The sequence below is a fragment of the Podarcis raffonei genome, chromosome 6 (genome assembly GCF_027172205.1).
Source record: "Podarcis raffonei isolate rPodRaf1 chromosome 6, rPodRaf1.pri, whole genome shotgun sequence".
Lineage (NCBI taxonomy): Eukaryota > Metazoa > Chordata > Lepidosauria > Squamata > Lacertidae > Podarcis > Podarcis raffonei.
In genome coordinates this window covers 37,529,632-37,549,852 of record NC_070607.1, presented here as the reverse complement: position 1 = coordinate 37,549,852, position 20,221 = coordinate 37,529,632, and the positions used below count along the sequence as shown (strand labels likewise).

At 40.3% G+C, this 20,221-nt stretch overlaps 1 protein-coding gene across 3 annotated transcripts; it reads right to left on the bottom strand.

Moving 5' to 3' along the window:
- Positions 1-34: 34 nt before the first annotated feature.
- On the bottom strand, positions 35-19,885 carry LOC128415634 (uncharacterized). 3 transcript variants are annotated; one of them, XM_053392113.1, is made up of 10 exons: positions 19,813-19,855; positions 19,356-19,506; positions 16,969-17,085; positions 14,676-14,845; positions 12,265-12,368; positions 10,424-10,533; positions 9,117-9,216; positions 8,358-8,463; positions 3,278-3,464; positions 35-1,164 (listed from the first exon to the last, which is right to left on the bottom strand). In XM_053392113.1, exons 3-10 carry the CDS (start codon positions 17,047-17,049, stop codon positions 103-105), a joined length of 1,920 nt encoding a protein of 639 aa, XP_053248088.1. In that variant the 5' UTR covers positions 17,050-17,085; positions 19,356-19,506; positions 19,813-19,855; the 3' UTR covers positions 35-102. The 3 variants fall into 3 exon arrangements, with proteins under 3 accessions (XP_053248088.1, XP_053248090.1, XP_053248091.1); XM_053392115.1 differs by lacking the exon at positions 19,356-19,506 and having other exon boundaries at positions 19,813-19,885; XM_053392116.1 differs by lacking the exons at positions 16,969-17,085; positions 19,356-19,506; positions 19,813-19,855 and adding an exon at positions 14,520-14,567 and having other exon boundaries at positions 14,676-14,743.
- Between the last annotated feature and the right edge of the window lie 336 nt (positions 19,886-20,221).

Here is a 20,221-nt window from a genome sequence, read left to right as displayed (position 1 = left end):
TTGCAATCCCTTTGGACTACATTGTGGCAACAGATTGGGGGGAAGTGGTTATTGTACAGATTTATTATGCACTTCACACAATAGTCATTTCAGAGGTTGAAGCTACTTTTCATTACCCACAGGTAACAGGTTCTGCATGCTCGGATCCCTATGGGATTCGGAGACATCGAATTCTGCTGTTGGTATGCTTATAACTGGAGCGTGTGCAGACCCAGCGCTTTGCTCTTCTGAACATGCGGTCAATTCTGATTTCTGGGGCTCAAGGCTACTATTTACTTCTTCCTGAAAGCTCCTTAGTGATAGTGATGATGTTGGCCCAATTAACCTCTCACTGTCTTCTTGGATTGGGGACTGGGCTGAGACTTCCATGTTGCTTGCCCTGTTTTCATCCAGAAAAGGTTTCTGGTGTGAATTATCCTGGTGCTTCACTTCAGACTTGCTGCTTTCCACTGATACGATTTTAGCACAACTATGAGATGAGCATAAACTGCGAGCTGAAGGGACGGAGTTGTGGTGGTTAGCGAGTTTACTTCCAGATCTTGGAACTGGAATTGGCTTTGAGATGGGGATGTAGTCCACAAAAAGCACTCTATCCTTCTTACGGGGTTCTTCGGGGGAAGCTAACTCCTTCTCAAAAAAATCTGGAAGTTGGGATTTTATTCCTGAAATCAGGCTTCTAGATGAAATAGTACGGTATATGGCCAGCGTTGGATTCTCTCCACATACCATAAGGCCTTCTTTCTGACGCTGAGGCATGTTTGTTGAAGTACTCCTTTCAGGGACCGTATGTCTGCTGAAAGTTTTTGTGACACTTCCACTCATCTTCTGAACAATCTCTTTCTGAGAACTTGTGAAGATATCATCACATGGTTTTTTCTTCACAGATAAAATCTGAACAGCGATGCGTTTTGGTTTCCCAGACAGGGCTGGCTTTTTCTTCCTCTTTGTAGTTTCATTGGGGGGAGAATTTTGTTTACTTCTGGTGATTGCAGTGGATTCATTATAGTTATTTCGTAGGACCGGGTTTAGCTGCATGCATATTTCACCACTCCTATTCACACCATAAAATGCTCCATCCCCATACATAGAAAGACATGTATTCAATGCATGCTTCTTTACATACCCTTCATTGTGGCAATAGACGGGAAATGATTCACTTGACTTCTAGAGAAAGGAGGAGAGAAATATTAAAACCTTTCACACCAACAAAACTGATATATTCATACATATGTAAGGGAAAAATCATACTGTCACCTAAACTTTTAACTTCTGTTTCCTAGAATTATATAAACACAGAAAACTGCCTTATACTAAATTTGAATATTGGTCCATTTAGCCCAGTACGGTTTACACTGACCAGCAACAAATCTCCAGGATTTTAGGCAGAACTCTCTCGGAGCGCTCCATTGGAGATGCTAGGGGTTAGACCTGGGCCTTCTGTACAAATATGCTCTGCCTAGCTCAGTGGTAGAGCTCATACTTTGCTTGCCTGGGGTTCAGTTCAATCCCTGAAAGTCCTGGCTCCCCCCCCCCAGGCATTACAGCAGAATAAGAGAAAGACCTTTATTAAAGCGGAGTACAGTACAGGTGCAACAGCAGAAAAGGGTTAACTCAATCCCAAAGCTCCTACAAACAGGATGGAGGAGTTAACCAAGTTAGGAGCCAGGCTAGAATCCCAAAGTCCAAGACCAGGGCATGAAGTTCACAACCATATGAGAGCAGCGAAGGTGTCCCAACAAGTTCTCCTGCCCACTTGGCAAGCTTTATTAGCTTGGTGAGAATGTCTAGCTTGTAGGCACCCACGCTGCTAGGGCAAGTGTGTCTGTTCTCACCAACAGAGGCATTGTCTGACCCTGGGAGTGCTTATTAGACCTGTGCCCACTAAATCCAGTTCAGCCACCTCAAGTCATAGCTCTGAGGTCTCTCCAGCCACCAACAGCACAGGTAGGAAGCAGCTAGAACTCCTGTTCCAGCATTGTTGTCTACCAGGGAAGAGCTTTCTTCAGAAAGGCTTTGCTCTACTGTCTCAAACCCCCCTCCCCATTCCTCTAGTCTGCCATCCCAGATCTGAACCCAAAGGCACTAAGTGACTCATGACATGAGCATATCCAGGTAGGGATAGGAAGGACCTCTGTCTGAAACTCTGGAGAGCTGCTGCCAGTCAGTGTAGACAATACTGGATTAGATGGACCAGTGATCTAACATACTGAGTCATACTAAAGCAGTTTCCTTTGTGCATGACCCATTCTTCAAAGAGCTCAGACTAGCATTTCAGCTTCACAACGACCCCATGAGATGGGCAAGGCTGTAAGATAATGACTTGTCCAAAAATACGCACAGCTAAGTAGCAATTTGACTGAAATGAGATTTCCCATATACAAGCTCAGCACTCTCAGGCACTGTAACGACGCTGGGCCCATTTCTGTATTTGTAGTATTAGTAAAATCCAATCTATATGCTTTGAAAACAGATGAAGTCATTTGTGGGGGGTAGTACTTTGTAAACTTTGTAAACGAGGTCTTCAGATTGCAATGAGGGTTTAATTCAGCAGTAAGTCATGCAGAAATGCATTTCCCTTATTTTGTGACACATTTCACTCAGGTCCTATAAAAATATTACATCTGTGGGCTTAGATGTCAGTTAAGCCAGTTGCTAAAGGTCATGTGAATATGGTCAAGATAACATATAACATGGCAAGAATGTAACAAGAAAGTATATTACCATCAGCATTAGTTGAACAGAATGCTGATTAGCTGCTATCCAATGGGAAATGGGACTTTCTGTGTGGTCTTAGTCCTACTCAGAATAGGCCTATTGACGTTAGAAACATGACTTAGTTCATTCATTTCAATTGTCCATGCTTAGCAGTAGCTGGTTGAATACACTTCCCCATTAAAAAAAAAGTTTTAAAATATACAACAAAAAATGTCTTCTTTTGGTCCTTCAAATAGGAATAACAGGGATAGTTGCACTGTGAAGTCTATTGGTTTATGATGTATTTTAGCAGCCTCTTGCCTAAGACAGCTACTGATTTAACTGATATATTAAGCCACGGGGATTTCCATTTTTGTCAACCAGTTCTTCATAAAGAATTCCCTTACATTCTGTAATTAGCAAAGAGAATTCTTTCAAACCATGTAACCTGTTTTTCCAGTGGGTATCTTAACATTGAGATAAGAATGGGAAATTCTTAAGGTAACTACTTTCTTAACCTATAGAATTTTTTTAAAACCCCATTGAACAGGTGGGAGTGGTAGTGGTGGGGAGATGATATTACCGGTAAACTGTCACATTTTGGCCTTGAACTGCCAGCTCTGATCACTTTGGCATTTGGTTTTTCTATTTCATCCTCAATGCACAGAGGTACAGAAACCTTCTTCTTTTTCAGTACTGCATCCTCAAAGTGGGTCAAAGTCTTAATATTTTTTCCCTCATTGGTGAAATCGTATTTCCAAAGAGCGTCTCTGCATTTAAAAAAAAGAAGTGACAGTAATAAGTGGTCACCAAACAATTAAATAAGCAATATTGCTGGATATTGCTAGTTCCAACCCTGATATTACATTCTTCAAAAGTAATGTGTTATCAGCCCCGTCCTGTGGAACACTCTGCCAGTTGAGATTCAGTGAGTGCCTTCTGTGCCCAATTTTAAAAATCTGCTAAAAACTTTTCTATTCTGTCAGGCCTATGCAGGCAATTAAGAATACATTCCCACAATGGTTTACTGATGTTTGTTTTTCATTCCTTTTACCTTTTAACTTGTTTTTTTAAAAAAACTTGTTATGATTTTATTGTTTGGTTTTATGTTTTTATATTGTTGTAAACCACTGTGATATATTTTTTATGATACAGTGGTATATAAATGTCTGTATGTATGAATGTATGTGTTCAGATAATGCCTTCTGCAAGAGCACCAGATCAATTATTCACCTGGTATGCTTCAAAGCCAGTAGTAATACTCCTATTAACAACAACATGCTTTTTCAATGTGTCAAGCACCTTGCACATGTTAATCTCAGTCATTCTTACAACAGCCCTAGGTCACTGTCATTGTCCTCCGATTGCATAGCAGTTCAGCCGCCATGGCTGAGCTGTAATTTAACTAGGGAATCTCCTACATCTACAGCTCTCCCACATTTCATTAAATATACTCTCATTTTTTCCATAGGTTCTGATGGATCTAAGAAAGCCTTTCCTACTCCCAGGAGGGGAGGGGTTGTGAGCGGGAGACGATTCCTGCATCATGCAGAACAGCATTCTGAATGTTGGTGGTGGGAAGGAAAACCCTCCTCCCACCACAAGTCTTCAGGACAGCCATCCGAAGGCTGGCGGCGGGAGGAGGTCTCTCCGCCCCACCGCCAGCCTTCGGAGGAGCCTTCCGAAGGCTGGCGGCGGGAGGAGGTCTCTCCACCCCACCGCCAGCCTTCGGAGCAGCCTTCCGAAGGCTGGCGGCGGGAGGAGGTCTCTCCGCCCCACCGCCAGCCTTCGGAGGAGGTCCGAGGACAGTGGGGAAGACGCGCTGCGCTTCCCCGCTGTCCCGGAGATTTCCCGATGGGCTTTCGTCTTGCGAAGGAAGCCCATAGGGAAATTCGTTTTGCGAAGCGCCTCCAAAACGGAAAACCCTTTCGTCTAGCGGGTTTTTTGTCTTGCGAGGTTTTCGTCTTGCGGGGCACCACTGTAATTCCATCTATTCAAGTGCTCTCGATTTTATAGCACATTCACACATACTCTGCAGGGATATAGCTGCCAAAGACAGCTGCTCTGTCTAATCAGATGGCCAGTTCAACTTTACTGGGTGAGTCTGGAGAAGAAGAAAGCTGCTCCCAACCTACTTTCTATCCACGCTATGAATAATTGTAAAATATTTTGGCATGTTCCCAATTTTACTTGCCTTTTTATTTTAGCTACAAAACCCCAAACCTCACCCTGCTGTCCTTCAGTATAGTCCAACAGACATCAAAAGCCACATAAAATAATATAGTAATAATATTGATCCTGATGTCAAACAGATCCAAAAAAATGTGTCCTGTAAGCCTCATAAAAGGGAGGGGCAAGTATATTGGAGTTTCATATGCCCCATGGATTCCACATTCTTGGGCAAACAGGAGCATTTTTCGTACTCAAGCTGTGGCACTTTGATAGGCTCTGAACAATTTCATATATGTTAGTAGGAAATAAAAGTGAGATTGCCAAAGTGCTCTTTTGTAAGTATATCTGTTATATTTTGTCATAAGTTTTATTTATTTTCTGACAGAGTGTTATTTTCTTGGAATCAAAAGGGAGGAAAAAGACTTCTTAGCTTAGCTTTCAACATATAATTGAAGGAAATTTATTCTGTAGGGGGACTGAGATTTCCATGGACCGTGGACTATAAAACAAAGACATGTAAAGACCCACAAATATTATTAGAGTCAGAGAAGGCATAAAAAGAACAAAGTATTTATAGAAAAGTCTTCTATATTTGTTACATATTAGAACCATAAGGTACAGGATAAAATACAGTCATATGATGAACACTGGTACCTCGGGTTACATACGCTTCAGGTTACATACGCTTCAGGTTACAGACTCTGCTAACCCAGAAATATTACCTCGGGTTAAGAACTTTGCTTCAGGATGAGAACAGAAATCGTGCAGCGGCAGCGGGAGGCCCCATTAGCTAAAGTGGTGCTTCAGGTTAAGAACAGTTTCAGGTTAAGAACAGACCTCCAGAATGAATTAAGTACTTAACCCGAGGTACCACTGTATTGGTTGTTGTGTTAAATAAATAGTTGGGAAATATTATCTAAATATATTCTGAAATAATGATACTGTATCAAAATAGTATTTACTGATTTTTATTCAATTGTTTTTATGGGAATTTGTTGACTTTGCATTTTATGTGTCCCACTAGTAATAAACAAAACCACTAGCTCTACACACACACATACACACTTACATATTCCTTAGTTCTTATGGCAGGGCATCAGGAGAGGGATAGGGAGAGCAATATAAAACTGCTACAAATGAAGGTCCTCTCCCCGCTACTTTATATAACCTTCTATTCTATTTCTGAAATTTTGAGGATAGTGCCCATGCTAATTTTAGCCAAAATTGCACCACCCAAGCACAAAAGGGGGAGGTATGGGCAGAATCTGGAGAATCCCAAGGAAGGCACAAGTAAAAAAAAATATCAGTATCTCTTTTTTTAAAAAAAAATATTTATTAAAGTTTTACAAAAACATAAATACAAAAATACACAAAAGAAAAAACAAAAATAAAAAATACAACATACAAAAAACGAAACAAAAAATAAGAGAAAATTTAAAAACAAAACCGTTTTTCATAGTTTTAAACTCCTTCACTTGATTCTTGGACCTCCTCACACCTCCCCTTTTTGTATTCCCATTTACATAATCAAATCAGCAAATCCTTGCCCTCTTTCATTTGTCTTAACTCTATATCTTAACATTTTTTAACTCTATATTTTCATCCTTTTATCAATTCATTTTTGCATATTCTTATTAACTTTGTTGCTAATGCCACTTATTTTCAATCCATCATTTTAACATTCATTAATTTTACAATATTTCTGCAGATAGTCTTTAAATTTCTTCCAGTCTTCTTCCACCAACTCTTCTCCCAGGTCTCGAATTCTGCTAGTCATTTCCGCCAATTCCATATAGTCCATCACCTTCATCTGCCACTCTTCCAGGGTGGGTAAATCTTGTGTCTTCCAATACTTTGCAATAAGTATTCTTGCTGCTGTTGTTGCATACATAAAGAAAGTTCTATCCTTCTTTGGCACCAATTGGCCAGCTATGCCAATTATCAGCTATGATATCAGTATCAATAAATGACTGCTCACCCACCCACCTGCACTGGCCTCCTGTCTCCCTGCCTCTGTCTCCCTCCTCTTTGCCTTCCAATGCTGTTGCAATGGTCCAGTGGTCCACAGTGCCATCTGTCTGTGGCCAAGCACACTACAGCAGTATGACACCCTTGCATTTTTATTATATAATAAATTATATGAGCTTTCATTTATAAAAAGGAAGCCTCTAGCCCTACTAGAAAGAACATTATAAAGCAAAATATGCAAGCATCTTTCTAAGCAATTTCTGTGAGCTAGTCTGGTTGCTCCTGCCTTTCAGTGTTTTTAGCCAATGAGTGAAGTCAGAACTATGATTGATGAGAGATATTTGGACGCAAGTCCATAAGAATCCTTGTTTTTCCCCCCCTATTGGGACAGAACACTGGATGTTGGGAGCAGCTTTATTCTTTTACTGGGCAATTATTATTATTATTTATTGAATTTATATACCGTCCTATAGCCGGAGGTCTCAGGGCGGTTCACTGAATAAAATCAAAATATAAAACCCCATAATCAAATCAAAATAAAAGTAACAAACCATTAACCCCCTCAAAAACGCCCCATTTTAAAAGGGTATAGGAAAATACTGACTCCTTACTATATTATTTACAAAATTTTTAAAAATAAAAAATAAAGTATGCCACTCTGCATTCCAGTCTCCTCCTCTCCAGTGGCTACAGGCCTAAGACAACTCCTCTTAGGAATCAATCCCCTGTGTAGTTGAACACAAGTAGGACCTGTGCATTGGTAAAACATGCAGTAGTCAGGCTAGATTAAGATTGGCTGAAGCTTTGAAGCTATCCTAATTTGCAGGGGTGGAGCATCCCCCAAAATGGACCTTTATATATACATCACTTTGGTTAAAGGAACCAAAATTTGATGCCTGATACAAGCACCACATCCTCCTTTGTAGCCATTTTATGCCTCCTTCTACATCTTCTCAACAGCCATGTGAGGTCGGTTAGGTGATTGACCCAAGCAAAAATGAAAAGGGATTGTGAAATATGAAACTGCACCTGCTCAGAGTATGCTCTTTTTACCCAAGTTGTCGAAGTGCTTTTTGATTGTGTTTTGGTGAGAGCTGTGAAACTGCACGTGCTTTTTTTTGTAGTCCCTGAAATCTTACACAGTAGTACATTTGTTACATCGATTAATATTTTCTGGCACCGTATTTCATGCATTCCTTCTTGGGAGAAGGGGGCCGCTATTTGGGGAACCACACAAGGGCCCCCAGTTTGGTTTTAATTTGGTGTTGCAGCTCATACAATAAAGATGTGACTAAAAATAATGAAATCAGATCAGGTTATAGCTAACTTGTGGCAGCCCAGATGTCACTGGGCTCGAACTAGCATTAGCCACAGCCGGCACAGCCAATCGTCAGGCAAGATGGGAGCTGTTGTGCAATAACATCTGTAGGGCCATAGCTTAGCCACCACTGAGTTAAATGCTATGCTAATGCATTATAACAAGAAATCTATGTGCACTATTATTCCTGATTATTAATAGTTACCTTTTGTTCATGTTATCTTGTAAAGAATGGACATTTGTACAGGATTTGACTTTACCCTTTCTCATCAGTTCCTGATCAACTCCATGTTTGGCTTCATCATAAACACCTGAAAAGACAATGAAATTTATTTCATCTCACAAATACAATGGCATAGACAAGATAAAAGTGGCTTTTCACAGAGAACACTCATAGTAGCTAATATTAAATAATAACTTGAAGTTAGATAAAGTCGAGAATATGAGGGTGCAGGGTAGCACCGCTGTGGTTCCATTGTTGGTCTGAGAGCTGATTCAGATATGAAAGCTCAGCATGGAGCCTCTGTCATTTCTAAGCTGCTTATAAGCAAGCCACAAAGAGAACCTCCATACCTGCCCTAAACTACAGTTTTTCAATGAAATTATAAGCATCTGGTTTACTTTCATCATAATTACGTATAAATCAAAATATCACTAGGTCAATACATTCTAACAAATATTTTATTTTGTACTCAAAAGGTTAGGAAATTTGTTTTAAGAAGTGCACGAGATGTATCGAATAATATATGCAGAAACAAATCTTTGTCTGCTCTCCCAGTTTAGGCAAATGCTGCTGGTTCAAAAACCATCACTAGTTTTCCCAGTCTTTGGAGGTGAAACTCAACGATTGGACTATAACTTTTTCAGTGATGGTCTGTTTCTCACTGAGATGGTTCTTCCAAAGTGCTATGTAATGGCTACTATGGTTTTTGTTAGTCATTTTTATTATTTATTTTTCTCCAACCTTTTCCCACAACAGCAGTTGTCCGTCCATCCTCACAACTGGTTCCTGTAGATATACTCCTGTGATAATCATCCATGCCACTCAGATATTTCCTTTCATCCTGGTTGTTGGGGAACATTTTTTTGTGCATATGTCAAAGCAGTTATACGGACTTACAGCAATTATCCTATGCAAGCAATATCACTTTGGGCTACAATTAAATGACATAGAGCCATATGAAGACAACATGGCTTTGATATAATTGACTCAAATTGCAAATGTTCTTTTAATACTTTGAGTTAGGTTTTATCATGTCACATGCAAGATTGTCCCATATCAAATTACACAAGAACTAGTCACATTTCTTCTGTATTCAAAATGCCTCTGTAGTCAACATAAGGCTATATTTTGGGTGGTGTCTCAGAACTAAAGTGTAGTGGATAGAGTGTTAAACTAGGAATTGGGAGACCAAGATTCGAATTCCTACTCAGCCATGAAGGTCACTTGGTGACCTTGGGCCAGTTATTGCCTCTCAGCATAACTTCCCTCACAGGGATGTTGAGAGGATAAAATGTGAAGGAAGGGGAACCACGTATTGAACACATTAATATATTTTAAAACATGCAGGTTTTTAGATCCTCTTTGATCCTAAAACAGAGGATCCTATAAACAGGATTGTATTGTTAAGGATGATTTCATAGGAAAAATACTTATGCAAGTATTATAATTATACTTATATTTGTTAAATAAATATTCAAGAAAGCTTTTGCTATTTCTTTCACTATTCTGATTTCCCCCCTTGAGGCTTATTTGTCCCATTTATATAATCTGCCATTCTAAATTGCATCCCACATAAGAGGGACAGAGTTGTTTAGTTTAACATTTAATGATTTTTATCTAAAATAATCTTTTTTAAAAATAGTTGGGATTAGCAGGCAACCAGAATTATCGACACTATCCTCCCCAAGGAGAACATTCCTTTCTTCTGCAGACTATTATGGGAACATTTGGCAGTAACACAGAACTGGTGTATTACGCAACACTGTGCATCATTGTTAAAACAACCCAGGCTGCTTAACACTGTCAAAGGCATGCAAATTTCCTCCATCAGTGGTACAGGGTTGCCATCCAATCTAAATGATTTCCTCTTTAATACATCATGTAAACATACGTTTTGACCAAAAATAACAATATCTAACTAACCACCACCACCGATTAATTTTTCAGCAAATAAGAACCAGTTGACCCATATACCACACAAGTGTGCTAGATCGTTCAATAAATTATTTTATAGAAACAGCAAGAAAACGCTTGGCAGCATGGCTCACCTCTGACATTCTCCCAGGTCTTTTCTGAACTTCTGTGGCGGAATGAGCAGATTTAAGTCTTTGTTTTAGTTTCAGGAGTGTGAAACCTCCATCAAGAGCCTCCATGTTCACTAAAAAAACATAAAAATGTGAATAAATCACATTTTTGATGTTGTCACTAATGTTATTGGTCACCCACAGAACTCAAACCCAGCTCTGGCTCTTCTGTCACTAGACACAGATCTAGATTCTCTACCCTCATACAAAAAGGGAACTCACTGCCATGCTGTTTACTGCTGCCTGTTTAGAGATTGGCTCCCATTTTAAGGACTCCAAAGGACAATTTCTGACAGGATGGCTAGAAAAAGTTTGGGATTTTTGGCTCTTTCTGGGCACCTAATGCAGCACGGAAGGGTTATTAGAGGTCAAACTGGGCATGGTCATTTCAATAACGTGTGATCACCATGTAAATAGAAGTGATGTTAATGTAAGACCTCCACTACTCATGCTTCCTTATGGAGAGGTTATGTCACAGATAGTGAAACCCTTGACAACGTGTTCAATGTTTCAGTTATTTTACAGTGTCCCCACTCAACTTTTATTTTTATTTGCCGTTGATATAGCGTGTTCTCATTAAAGGAGAGCACGTGTTGCGGATGGGGCCGAGCAAAGCACCCCATGGTTGCCAGGCAGGATGGATTGAAGGGGCTTGGATCGGATTGGTGGTTGGTGTTACTGGGGTAAATTTGATGTTGCCAATTTAGGGGTGGGAAAAGAGGTTATTTAAACAAGGCTCACAGCATGTTCCTTTCTCTTTCGCTGTGGGCACCGGATCACCCGCCCGCCCTCCCTTGATTGGGCTTGTGCTTTGACCTTGCTATGCCTGTCATGGGATCGTCCGCATTGGTGCGGGGGCCTGGTAGGAATTTTTCCTTTTGGCTGATTAGTGTGTGCCAATTGGTTTTTGCCTACTGCGTAGCAAATCGTCACAACTTGTAAGGTTGGCGGTTAGGCATTGGTTTTAATTGGTTGGTGGAGGGGTATGGATTGGCTGTGCCTGCCCCTCCAATGCTGCTGCTGCACGGAAATTCCGTTAAAGGAATTCAGGGGCTTACCATCCTCTCGTCCAAAGCCACATAAGCCCCTGGGAGCATGCAGGGAGAAGCTGAGGGTCTGTGTCGCAGCTCCAGTTATCCCTGATCTTGTTCCTCCACACTGGCTCTTGCTGGAATCCGGGAGTCAGTGCTGTCCCCCAAGGCGGGGGGGACAGCTAGTCATAACCAATGCCTAAGCAACCACTCACAATTTGTATTTTAATAAAGTTGTGGCCAAAATTATGCCAAAAACCTTAAACAAAAATTATGTGTGATGTGTGAGTTATTGGGGTAGGGGTGTTTTGGGGACCTCAGCACGCAAATGCATGTAACACTGTACAGGCTTTGTTGGAACTAACCAATGCTATTTTACTGCAAATTAAAAAATATATATTCTATTAAAAAATCAAATTGTACACCACTGAAGTCCACTGGGATAGTTCAGAGTTTGTCTTCAATGGGCAGAATTTGATGAAAGCAGTGCAAGCATCAAGTACACATCTCTGCATGCCTTAAAATACATCTGGAATGGTCAGATGGATCATCAGATTTAAGGCAATCCCATATCCTATATTATACTGCATACTAATATTGACCACATTATCCTAGTGTGGATCCTTCTGGAGTCAAAATGGCGCCATCAACACAGAAGAGGAAGGTACCATCAGGCTTGGGGGAACCCTAGTTGCAGAAGTATTTTTAAAAATGGGGGGAGGGGTTGAATGTTCCAAACCAATTCCCTGCTTTAAATAAAAACAGCAAACATACCTCTCTGATTAGTTGGTTTATGTTTCAGGTAGCTTGGAGCACTAAATAGCCTCACAACAGGTTTTCCAGAGTGATCCTTCCTTTGTGTTGACTGAGATTGGGGCCTAACAGTAATACAATAACAACAGCTGTAAACTACGGGAAACATTATATGGCTGGAGACGGTTAAATTGCTTGGGAAAGGCAGCAGAAAACAATGTCAGCATTTTGTCAACTTTAAAGAGATTGTTTTAATTGACATGTTGGTTTTTACGGGATTACTTTTATTTACACACTAGTTTATTTCTTAAATGTTATAGTCCGTTCTTTCAACATAAAGTTCTTTTTAAAAAAATTAAATTATTTTAAAATAAATTTCAGGACAGATTTCAACAAAATCATAAAGCAGTGAACAAAACAACCCAAGTGTAACAAAACAGCATTGTGGGTGGGGGCAGCCATGCAATCCTTGAAGCTGGAGACGTGAGGTTGTTGGACAGGGTCACCCTGGGTTCTTATTCACTAAATTTATGTCCCATTCTTTCTCCAACAAACTCAAAGCACCAAACCTGGTACTCCCCCTTTTATTTCCCCCCAACTCCCTGTGAGGTAGCTTAGGCCCAAAGCTTAGGCACACATCTCTTACTTTTGGAATGCATGCAAGCATGCATATCACATACATACACAATGAATATGTTCCTGCAAGATAAGGGTTAGTGTAACCCTCAGCAGAAAGGTGGAAGGCATTTGATCCACAGAAATGTTTGTTTGTTCTGTACAAACTCAACAGACCTGCCACGCTAGTAAGCTTTCATTGTGCTTGCAGCACATGGGGGACATAGCTGTCAACCTTCCCTTTTTTTGCGGGAAATTCCCTTATTCCAGTGCCGTTTCCCGCTGCTTCCCGCTGCTATCCTGGATTGTTAGATATCCTGTAGACTGTCCCCGGAACAGGTGAGGCTGCTGATCCCTTATTTTCAAATCTGAAAGTTGACAGCTATGATGGGGGAGCTGGGCTGAATCCTCCACTTGTTAGCTAGTTTATTGTTGTTGACCAAGGTCCTTGCATTGGAAAACAAGCGAAGGATTGGGCACAACATGACAAGTCTCCCTCTGCACCAAAACACTGATAAATAAATTCACCCTATTCATTGTAAAAAAACAACAACCAAACCCTCCGAACGGTTATAAAAAGATTGAAGCAATAAAATTATTAGTAAAAACAGCAATTTAAAGTATTCAAATAATAATTAAAATAAGTGATAAGCTAAACAAATAATTAAAACACATGTAAAATATTCTACATATCTGAGTAGGCTTGTCTATACAAAAATGTTTTTAAAAGGCACCGAAAAGAATACAGTGAAGGCATCTGCCTGATGTTAATAGGCAGGGAATTCTAAAGTGTAGGTGCTACCACACAAAATGATTGGTTTCTTATAAATGCAGAGCAAGTATTATGTAGCACCTGTAACAGTCCCAGTTCCACAGACTGAAGCGGTCCAGTGTAAATATATGGGATAAGGTGAAACCACTGGTAAACTGGTCCCAAGTTGTTAAGGGGTTTATATACTAATCGTATTGTCTTGAACTTGATCTGGTATCAGATTGGTAACTAGTGCAGGTCTCTGAGCACAGGCGTCACATGCTGACAGCGTCTTACTCCCGTAAGTAATCATCACTCAAATCAATCATTTTATTTGTATGCCTCCTTTCCGAACTTATAACCATGCTCAAGGTGCCTTACAACTTTGTAGGAATTAAAGAACTACAAACGTAACAAAAGTAGTCATAAAGAAGACATCAAAAAGTACACAACCAAATGTGGAACCATTTCCACATATAAAAATGTGATACAAAATAAAGATGCGAATGATTAACAGCAACAACTCCCACCCCCAACAAACAATACCCCAGCCCAAGATTCTGTTCAGCAACCTCTGCTTTTGTAGCTGGAGTCAGTCAGTGACCTGCCCTCCCAGGCCAGGTGGGAAAAGGCCTGCAAGGCAGGGAGCAGCTCTTCCAAGACTCACATCCAAATAGATTTGATTTTTATCCATTCTTTTATTAGACACAAATTTAAACATAAAACCTATCCTGTACCTGCTGCAAATTGTATACATACATTTATTCATAATGATTATGTCCACAAAGTATTCTAAATTGAGCAAGGAATATGAATACATACCTCTTTCTAAATAAGGACCATTTTTTTTTTAATGATGAGAAACTACACTAAATCATAAAGAACCACCTTATTTGTTCACCTTACTTACTAGTGTATCAGACCAGTCCTCAGGGTTCAGGGAGCAATACAAAGCATTCTGAGGAGTCAAGTGGGGAAACTATAGTATGAAGATCGTTCAAGAAGATGGACTTAACTACCAAAAATAAACACCGGTATGAACTTAAGGGGTGGGTGGGTGTCTCACCTTTGTGACTGCTGAACTGCGCTCTGATCATCTTGAATAACATGCTGAGTGGATGGAGTTACAGAAATACTTGATTTTACAGATCGAGACAATTCATAATTCAGATTCAAGTCAAATGTCAGGGGAGTTCTCACACACGGGTTTACCTGTACTCTCCCCAGCTTTCGGCACTGTTAATAAAAAAGATACAGCATTCACTGGTATAGTGTTTCATGCTTTTCACTAAGGGCAGAAAGTTCCAGGGCAGCTTTATGGAATGGTTTGTTGGAGAGCAATGAGGGCTAGGGGAAAATGGTGTTTTAAGATGTTTACTTTTATACAGGGTGAGTGGGTAGTTAGCAGATAGGCCCTTCTTCAAGGACTCCCACCAAATGAGGTGTGTGTGGGGGTTATAAGTGAAATTGAAACCCTGGTTGTGGAATGTACTACCAGATTGGTTTGCCTGTGCCTTAATGTTCCATTGCCACAATTTTATTATTTTCCTTTAGCGCTTAAATGTTATTCTTTGTTCTTTGTATTTTATCTGAATTTGGAGTTTGTTTGAACGCTGCTTCAAATTTTATTACTTTATATGAATGTTATTTTTAACCTGTTTGTTTTTTATTATGTAAACTTGGGCACAACTCCTATTGCAGAAGAATATATATATGTACAAGTGTAAGCCCTCCTTGCATGATGTTATGATGTGGGTCTTCTGGAAAATGTTGAATTGGAAAACCAGGGCAATTTGCCTTGGAAAATTTTCAGTCTGCACTGGAAATTTTTCTGATGCCCTAGAGAGTGGCTTAATTTAGGTTGTTTACTTTACTTGTATGTAGCAAACAAAGCTAAAAACTTTGGAGGGGCTAAGGTTGCCTAATATTTTATTTGCAATTGTTATCCATCTGTTGTTTCCAGTAAACCTAGGAATCAGAATTTTTTCAATGGAAAAAGAAAGCGCTGGGAAATATTCTGCTCCACATCACTACACTCCCTACCCTCTTTTTGTGACAGGGACACTGTATGTGCATAAAGGCATACAGATGTACAAATATACATGGAGTTCTAAGGGACCACATACAAGAGTTGCTCTTACAACTTTTCCCATGTAGAACCTGCATACTAGGGACTTAGTCTTGGAAACCTAATGAATAATCCATTCACTAGGGTATCCCTATCAATCAAAATGGAAAACTACATTATACGAAAAGCTAAAAGACTGGGGGTTTTGCCACAAGCACTGATAGCTGCAGGTTACGAGAAAGCCAGAGCAACAATTCGCCAACGAATCTGGGACGTAGAATTTCAGTGTCATGTGAGTGAGATGAATAAACACCCAGAAATCAAAGACAATGGGAGAGGTTTTACCCCAGCAATATATCTGTCAAAATTACAAATATTTAAATAGAGATGTTCGTTCACCCTTGCTAGATTCAATGCGCTGCCATCTGCCTTATTGCAGAGCAGATATGTGGGTAAACTGTTTGCAGAGTGAGTCTGCCCCTGTGGCCTGATAGAGGTAGAAACCGTCTCTCATGTCTTGCTACGATATCGTTTTTATGAGGATATACACTCGGTCTTTATCACCCCTGTTATACAGAAAATTCCAAGTGGGTCTGAATCTCAATGCTTAAAATCCCTGATAGAGGATAAAACCCTACTGGATCCCTGGATTCACTAGGGTTTGGTTGCAACTGACAGTTAATACCACAAGAAACATATTTCAAAAATACACTTTTTGAAGATTGCATGTCTTCCAACCACTAGGTAATCCTAACCAAATTGGCTTCAATTTACTTATTTTTAATCTACAACACCATCTAAAATTAATCTCCAGCTTTGCTAATATAAATACTGTCATGTTTTTCATTGCTTCTGCTCTTTGCCTAACAAAGGCACTGTGTTTTGCTTAAGGTTAGAGGCAGGTCTGCATAACTGCTAGCTTTGGTGTTTCCAAAAGTAGGGGGTCAAACATTTGCCACAGAATCTTGCATGTAGCCTGTGACCTGCAGCATCTAGCTGAGAGTTATTTAGTCAAGTTTGCAATATCCATTTTGGGACTTTGTCTAAATGCATACCGACATGAAGCCATTTTTGTTGTTGTTGTTCTATTTGTTTTGTTTTCGTTTTAATTCTCTCTGCCTGTTCCCTACTACAGTACATAACATCTAGCCTGGAGTTCAAGAGAACTTGAAAGCTTGTTCCCTATTCTACAACGGTTTGGTTGACCCTAATAAAGGTATTGCCCAACTTTAGATTTTGATATATTTCAAAACAAAGTCATAACTGTTCCCATGTCTTATATTATATGTACCTCAATTAGCTCATATTTGCTAAGTCTTTTCTTCTCATATTGCTTCATAACATCGAGTTTTACCAGTACTCTCTGGACCATGTTTATTCTTCATTCCCTAGGGCAAAGTTCTTTTTTCTAAAGAAAGAAAGAAAGAAAGAAAGAAAGAAAGAGAAAAAGTAGCAAGAATGAATCTGCTGCTATTGCTTGGCAGAGATGGGGAGTGGTGCACAACCTTTGTAACAACGTAAAAATGTCATTCAGAGATGGGGAAAATAGGGACCAGAACAGGAAGTGTTTAAGCTTTTAAATAAATAAATATCTGCTTATGTTACATGTTTTCCTTTTTGCTCACAGTTGCATAGAAACTGTTTGATCTGCAGGATTGCTCTGAAAGTTTTTCCTTGTTCTATTCATGAATGGTTTGCTTAGAGTTAAGTCTGTGTTCACCGGGGGAATTACTCCTAAATTCTCATAAGACTTCAGCCTTAAAACTGCTATTGCAGCCCTGCCCTGACTGGTCAAAGGAGCAGCAACACAACAAGAAGTGTGAAACAGCCAGGTTGACCAATGTTTTGGCTTTTAAAAAATCCACACACTGTCTGCTATGAAAGTCACAGAGAAAATGGTGGCCTTCATTATGCAATGTAGGATACAAGGGATTTTATCTCTCCTGAAAAAGTAGTTACTGTAGTTGTTTTGTTAAATGTATATTCAAATACAAGAAATTTAATCTGCTTTTTTCCAGTTTTACTGAAAGCTCCCCCCCCCCTTTTTAAATAAGATTCTCTTACAGAATAACAGAAAGCTTCTATTTTTTATCCATATTCCTCTCGGAGTTCAGGATTTCATTGTATTTAGCACAAAGAAAAGAAAGACTGAATCAGTATGTTTTACACATCTTTCAATTAAAGTACAGTGGTACCTTGGGTTACAGATACTTCAGGTTACAGACTCCACTAACCCAGAAATAGTACCTTGGGTTAAGAACTTTGCTTCAGGATGAGAACAGAAATCGCGCGGCGGTGGCGTGGCAGCAGCGGGAGGCCTCGTTAGCTAAAGTCGTACCTCAAGTTAAGAACAGTTTCAGGTTAATAATGGACCTCCAGAATGAATTAAGTTCTTAACCCGAGGTACCGCTGTTACCTATTTTGAAACAACACACAATTTTTTCCTGATAAGAGCAAAATGTTTTCAACTGATATTACTAAAGAAAATGCTTAGATTTCAATATATTGTGGTACAGACTGAGAGATGAGTTTGAAAGAGATCACTCAGCAATCCCATAAACTCAGTGACTCTTGACTGTAAAAGAGCAGTGATTAGCAGGAGTATAGAAACCAGTCTGATAAGATCTTCCCCAATCCTATACAAACTGTCTCCATATACTGTAACTAAAGGTAAAGGTAAAGGGACCCCTGACCATTAGGTCCAGTTGTGGCCGGCTCTGGGGTTGCGGCGCTCATCTCGCTTTATTGGCCAAGGGAGCCAGCGTACAGCTTCCGGGTCATGTGGCCAGCATGACAAAGCCGCTTCTGGCGAACCAGAGCAGCGCACGGAAACGCCGTTTACCTTCCCGCCGGAGCAGTACCTATTTATCTACTTGCACTTTGACGTGCTTTCGAACTGTTAGGGGGGCAGGAGCAGGGACCAAGCAACGGGAGCTCATCCCGTCGCGGGGATTCGAACCGCTGACCTTCTGACCGGCAAGTGCTAGGCTCTGTGGTTTAATCCACAGCATCACCCGCGTCCCATTGTAACTAAAGAGATTGCCAAATACAGGTGAAGAAACTAAATTATCTGGATATCCTTCTGGAAGATATGTGTTTCTTTTCGTTCCCCCTCTTTTCAGCTGCAGGTAATGTCACTGTGTATGTGTCTCTGTGTGAAAGAGAACAAAAGACTTGGGCAGTCTTGAAACTGGACATGAAGAAGGTAGAGACTTGGCTTGCCATCTACTGTGAATCAAGTCGTACAGCATTAGAAATCTAGAACCTAGAAACCTAGAAATCTAATGGGGGAAGCAAGATATATTGGAATATATTATTGTTGTGAGACTTCCTTCTCATGCTAGATGTATACTGTACATATCAGTAAATAAAACTTATATCACAGAACCTTTACACTCTACAATGGCCTTCAGTCCAAGGCCACCAAACTCAAGCCTTGTGTTCAGAGGATGCCTGAAACCTCTCACTGCTTAATAATTGGCACACATGTAATAAAATGTTTAAACAGACTAAAGCTGCTTCCTAATGCTTATTCTTGCTGCTAAGCCTGATGTTTCCTGTGATATAATACAAGTCGTTGTCCACTAGTCCATAGAATCTTTCAAGAAAAAAGCAGATTGGCAAGGCCAGAGGTTCAAACCTAAAAGGAATCTGAAATTGGTTCTTTTTAATACCTACATCATTAAGAAACAGAAAGACTTCAAACAATCTCTGCTTTCTCAAGGTGATCTTCATTCCAGAGGCTCATAGGATTTGCAGACCAGATAACATGTTAGCCTCTTGGGCATCTATTCCAATTCCCCAGCGTGAGAAATTCCAGTAGTAGAGACTGGTGAAAAACAAGAACCAAAAAAGAAAAGAAAAAGAAAGTACCACAACCAAGTATGTGAATGGAGTGAGATGCAAGGAGCCTAAGGCACTGAATTCTTCCTTGACTTTTAAGGACAGTCATTCATATGCAGAGTCAAGAAAGATTCCTTGAATCTCAAATTCCTTTGATCTTCAGTGCCTTGAGGCCAGGCCAAGATCAAAGGCCATGATGGCCTTGCAAGTTAGGAGAACATTCTCGGAAGAAAGGAAATGCCCCAGGAATCTATGGAGCAAGGGGCAACAGAATCAAGAGGGGATTCTTTACCTGCTGTGCCTCCATATAGGCCTTCTGTGACAAACCCCCAAGTGTTCTCTGAAGGTCAGATTCTAATAGAACCTCCCTACATCCATTATGTCATCATCATTTGTGACTAGCCCAGCTTCAGAAGAAGCACGCTTCCATTCTAACAAATAGCACATGACTAGAAATGAATAGGTTAGAAACTTTTTCACTTCCAGAGTTAATGTTGAATACATTACTTCCAGCAAATGAGGCTCCATAGCTGCTAGAGGGCTGTGAAAATTTGTGTCCCAAGCTTTTTAGACCCACCTACCCATGTACTCGGGTGGCACTGTGGGTAAAACCTCAGTGCCTAGGACTTGCCGATCGTATGGTCGGCGGTTCGAATCCCCGCGGCGGGGTGAGCTCCCGTCTTTCGGTCCCAGCTCCTGCC

Bases quoted from the DNA above. Each gene is read 5' to 3' on its own strand.
- LOC128415634 (XM_053392115.1), bottom strand. From the start codon at position 17,049: ATGGTCCAGAGAGTACTGGTAAAACTCGATGTTATGAAGCAATATGAG. The intron at 9,217-10,423 runs GTGAGCCATGCT...CCCAACAACCAG, and splicing joins GACCTGGGAGAATGTCAGAG to GATGAAAGGAAATATCTGAG. The intron at 1,165-3,277 runs GTAATATCATCT...TCCTTTCTCTAG, and splicing joins CAAAATGTGACAGTTTACCG to AAGTCAAGTGAATCATTTCC.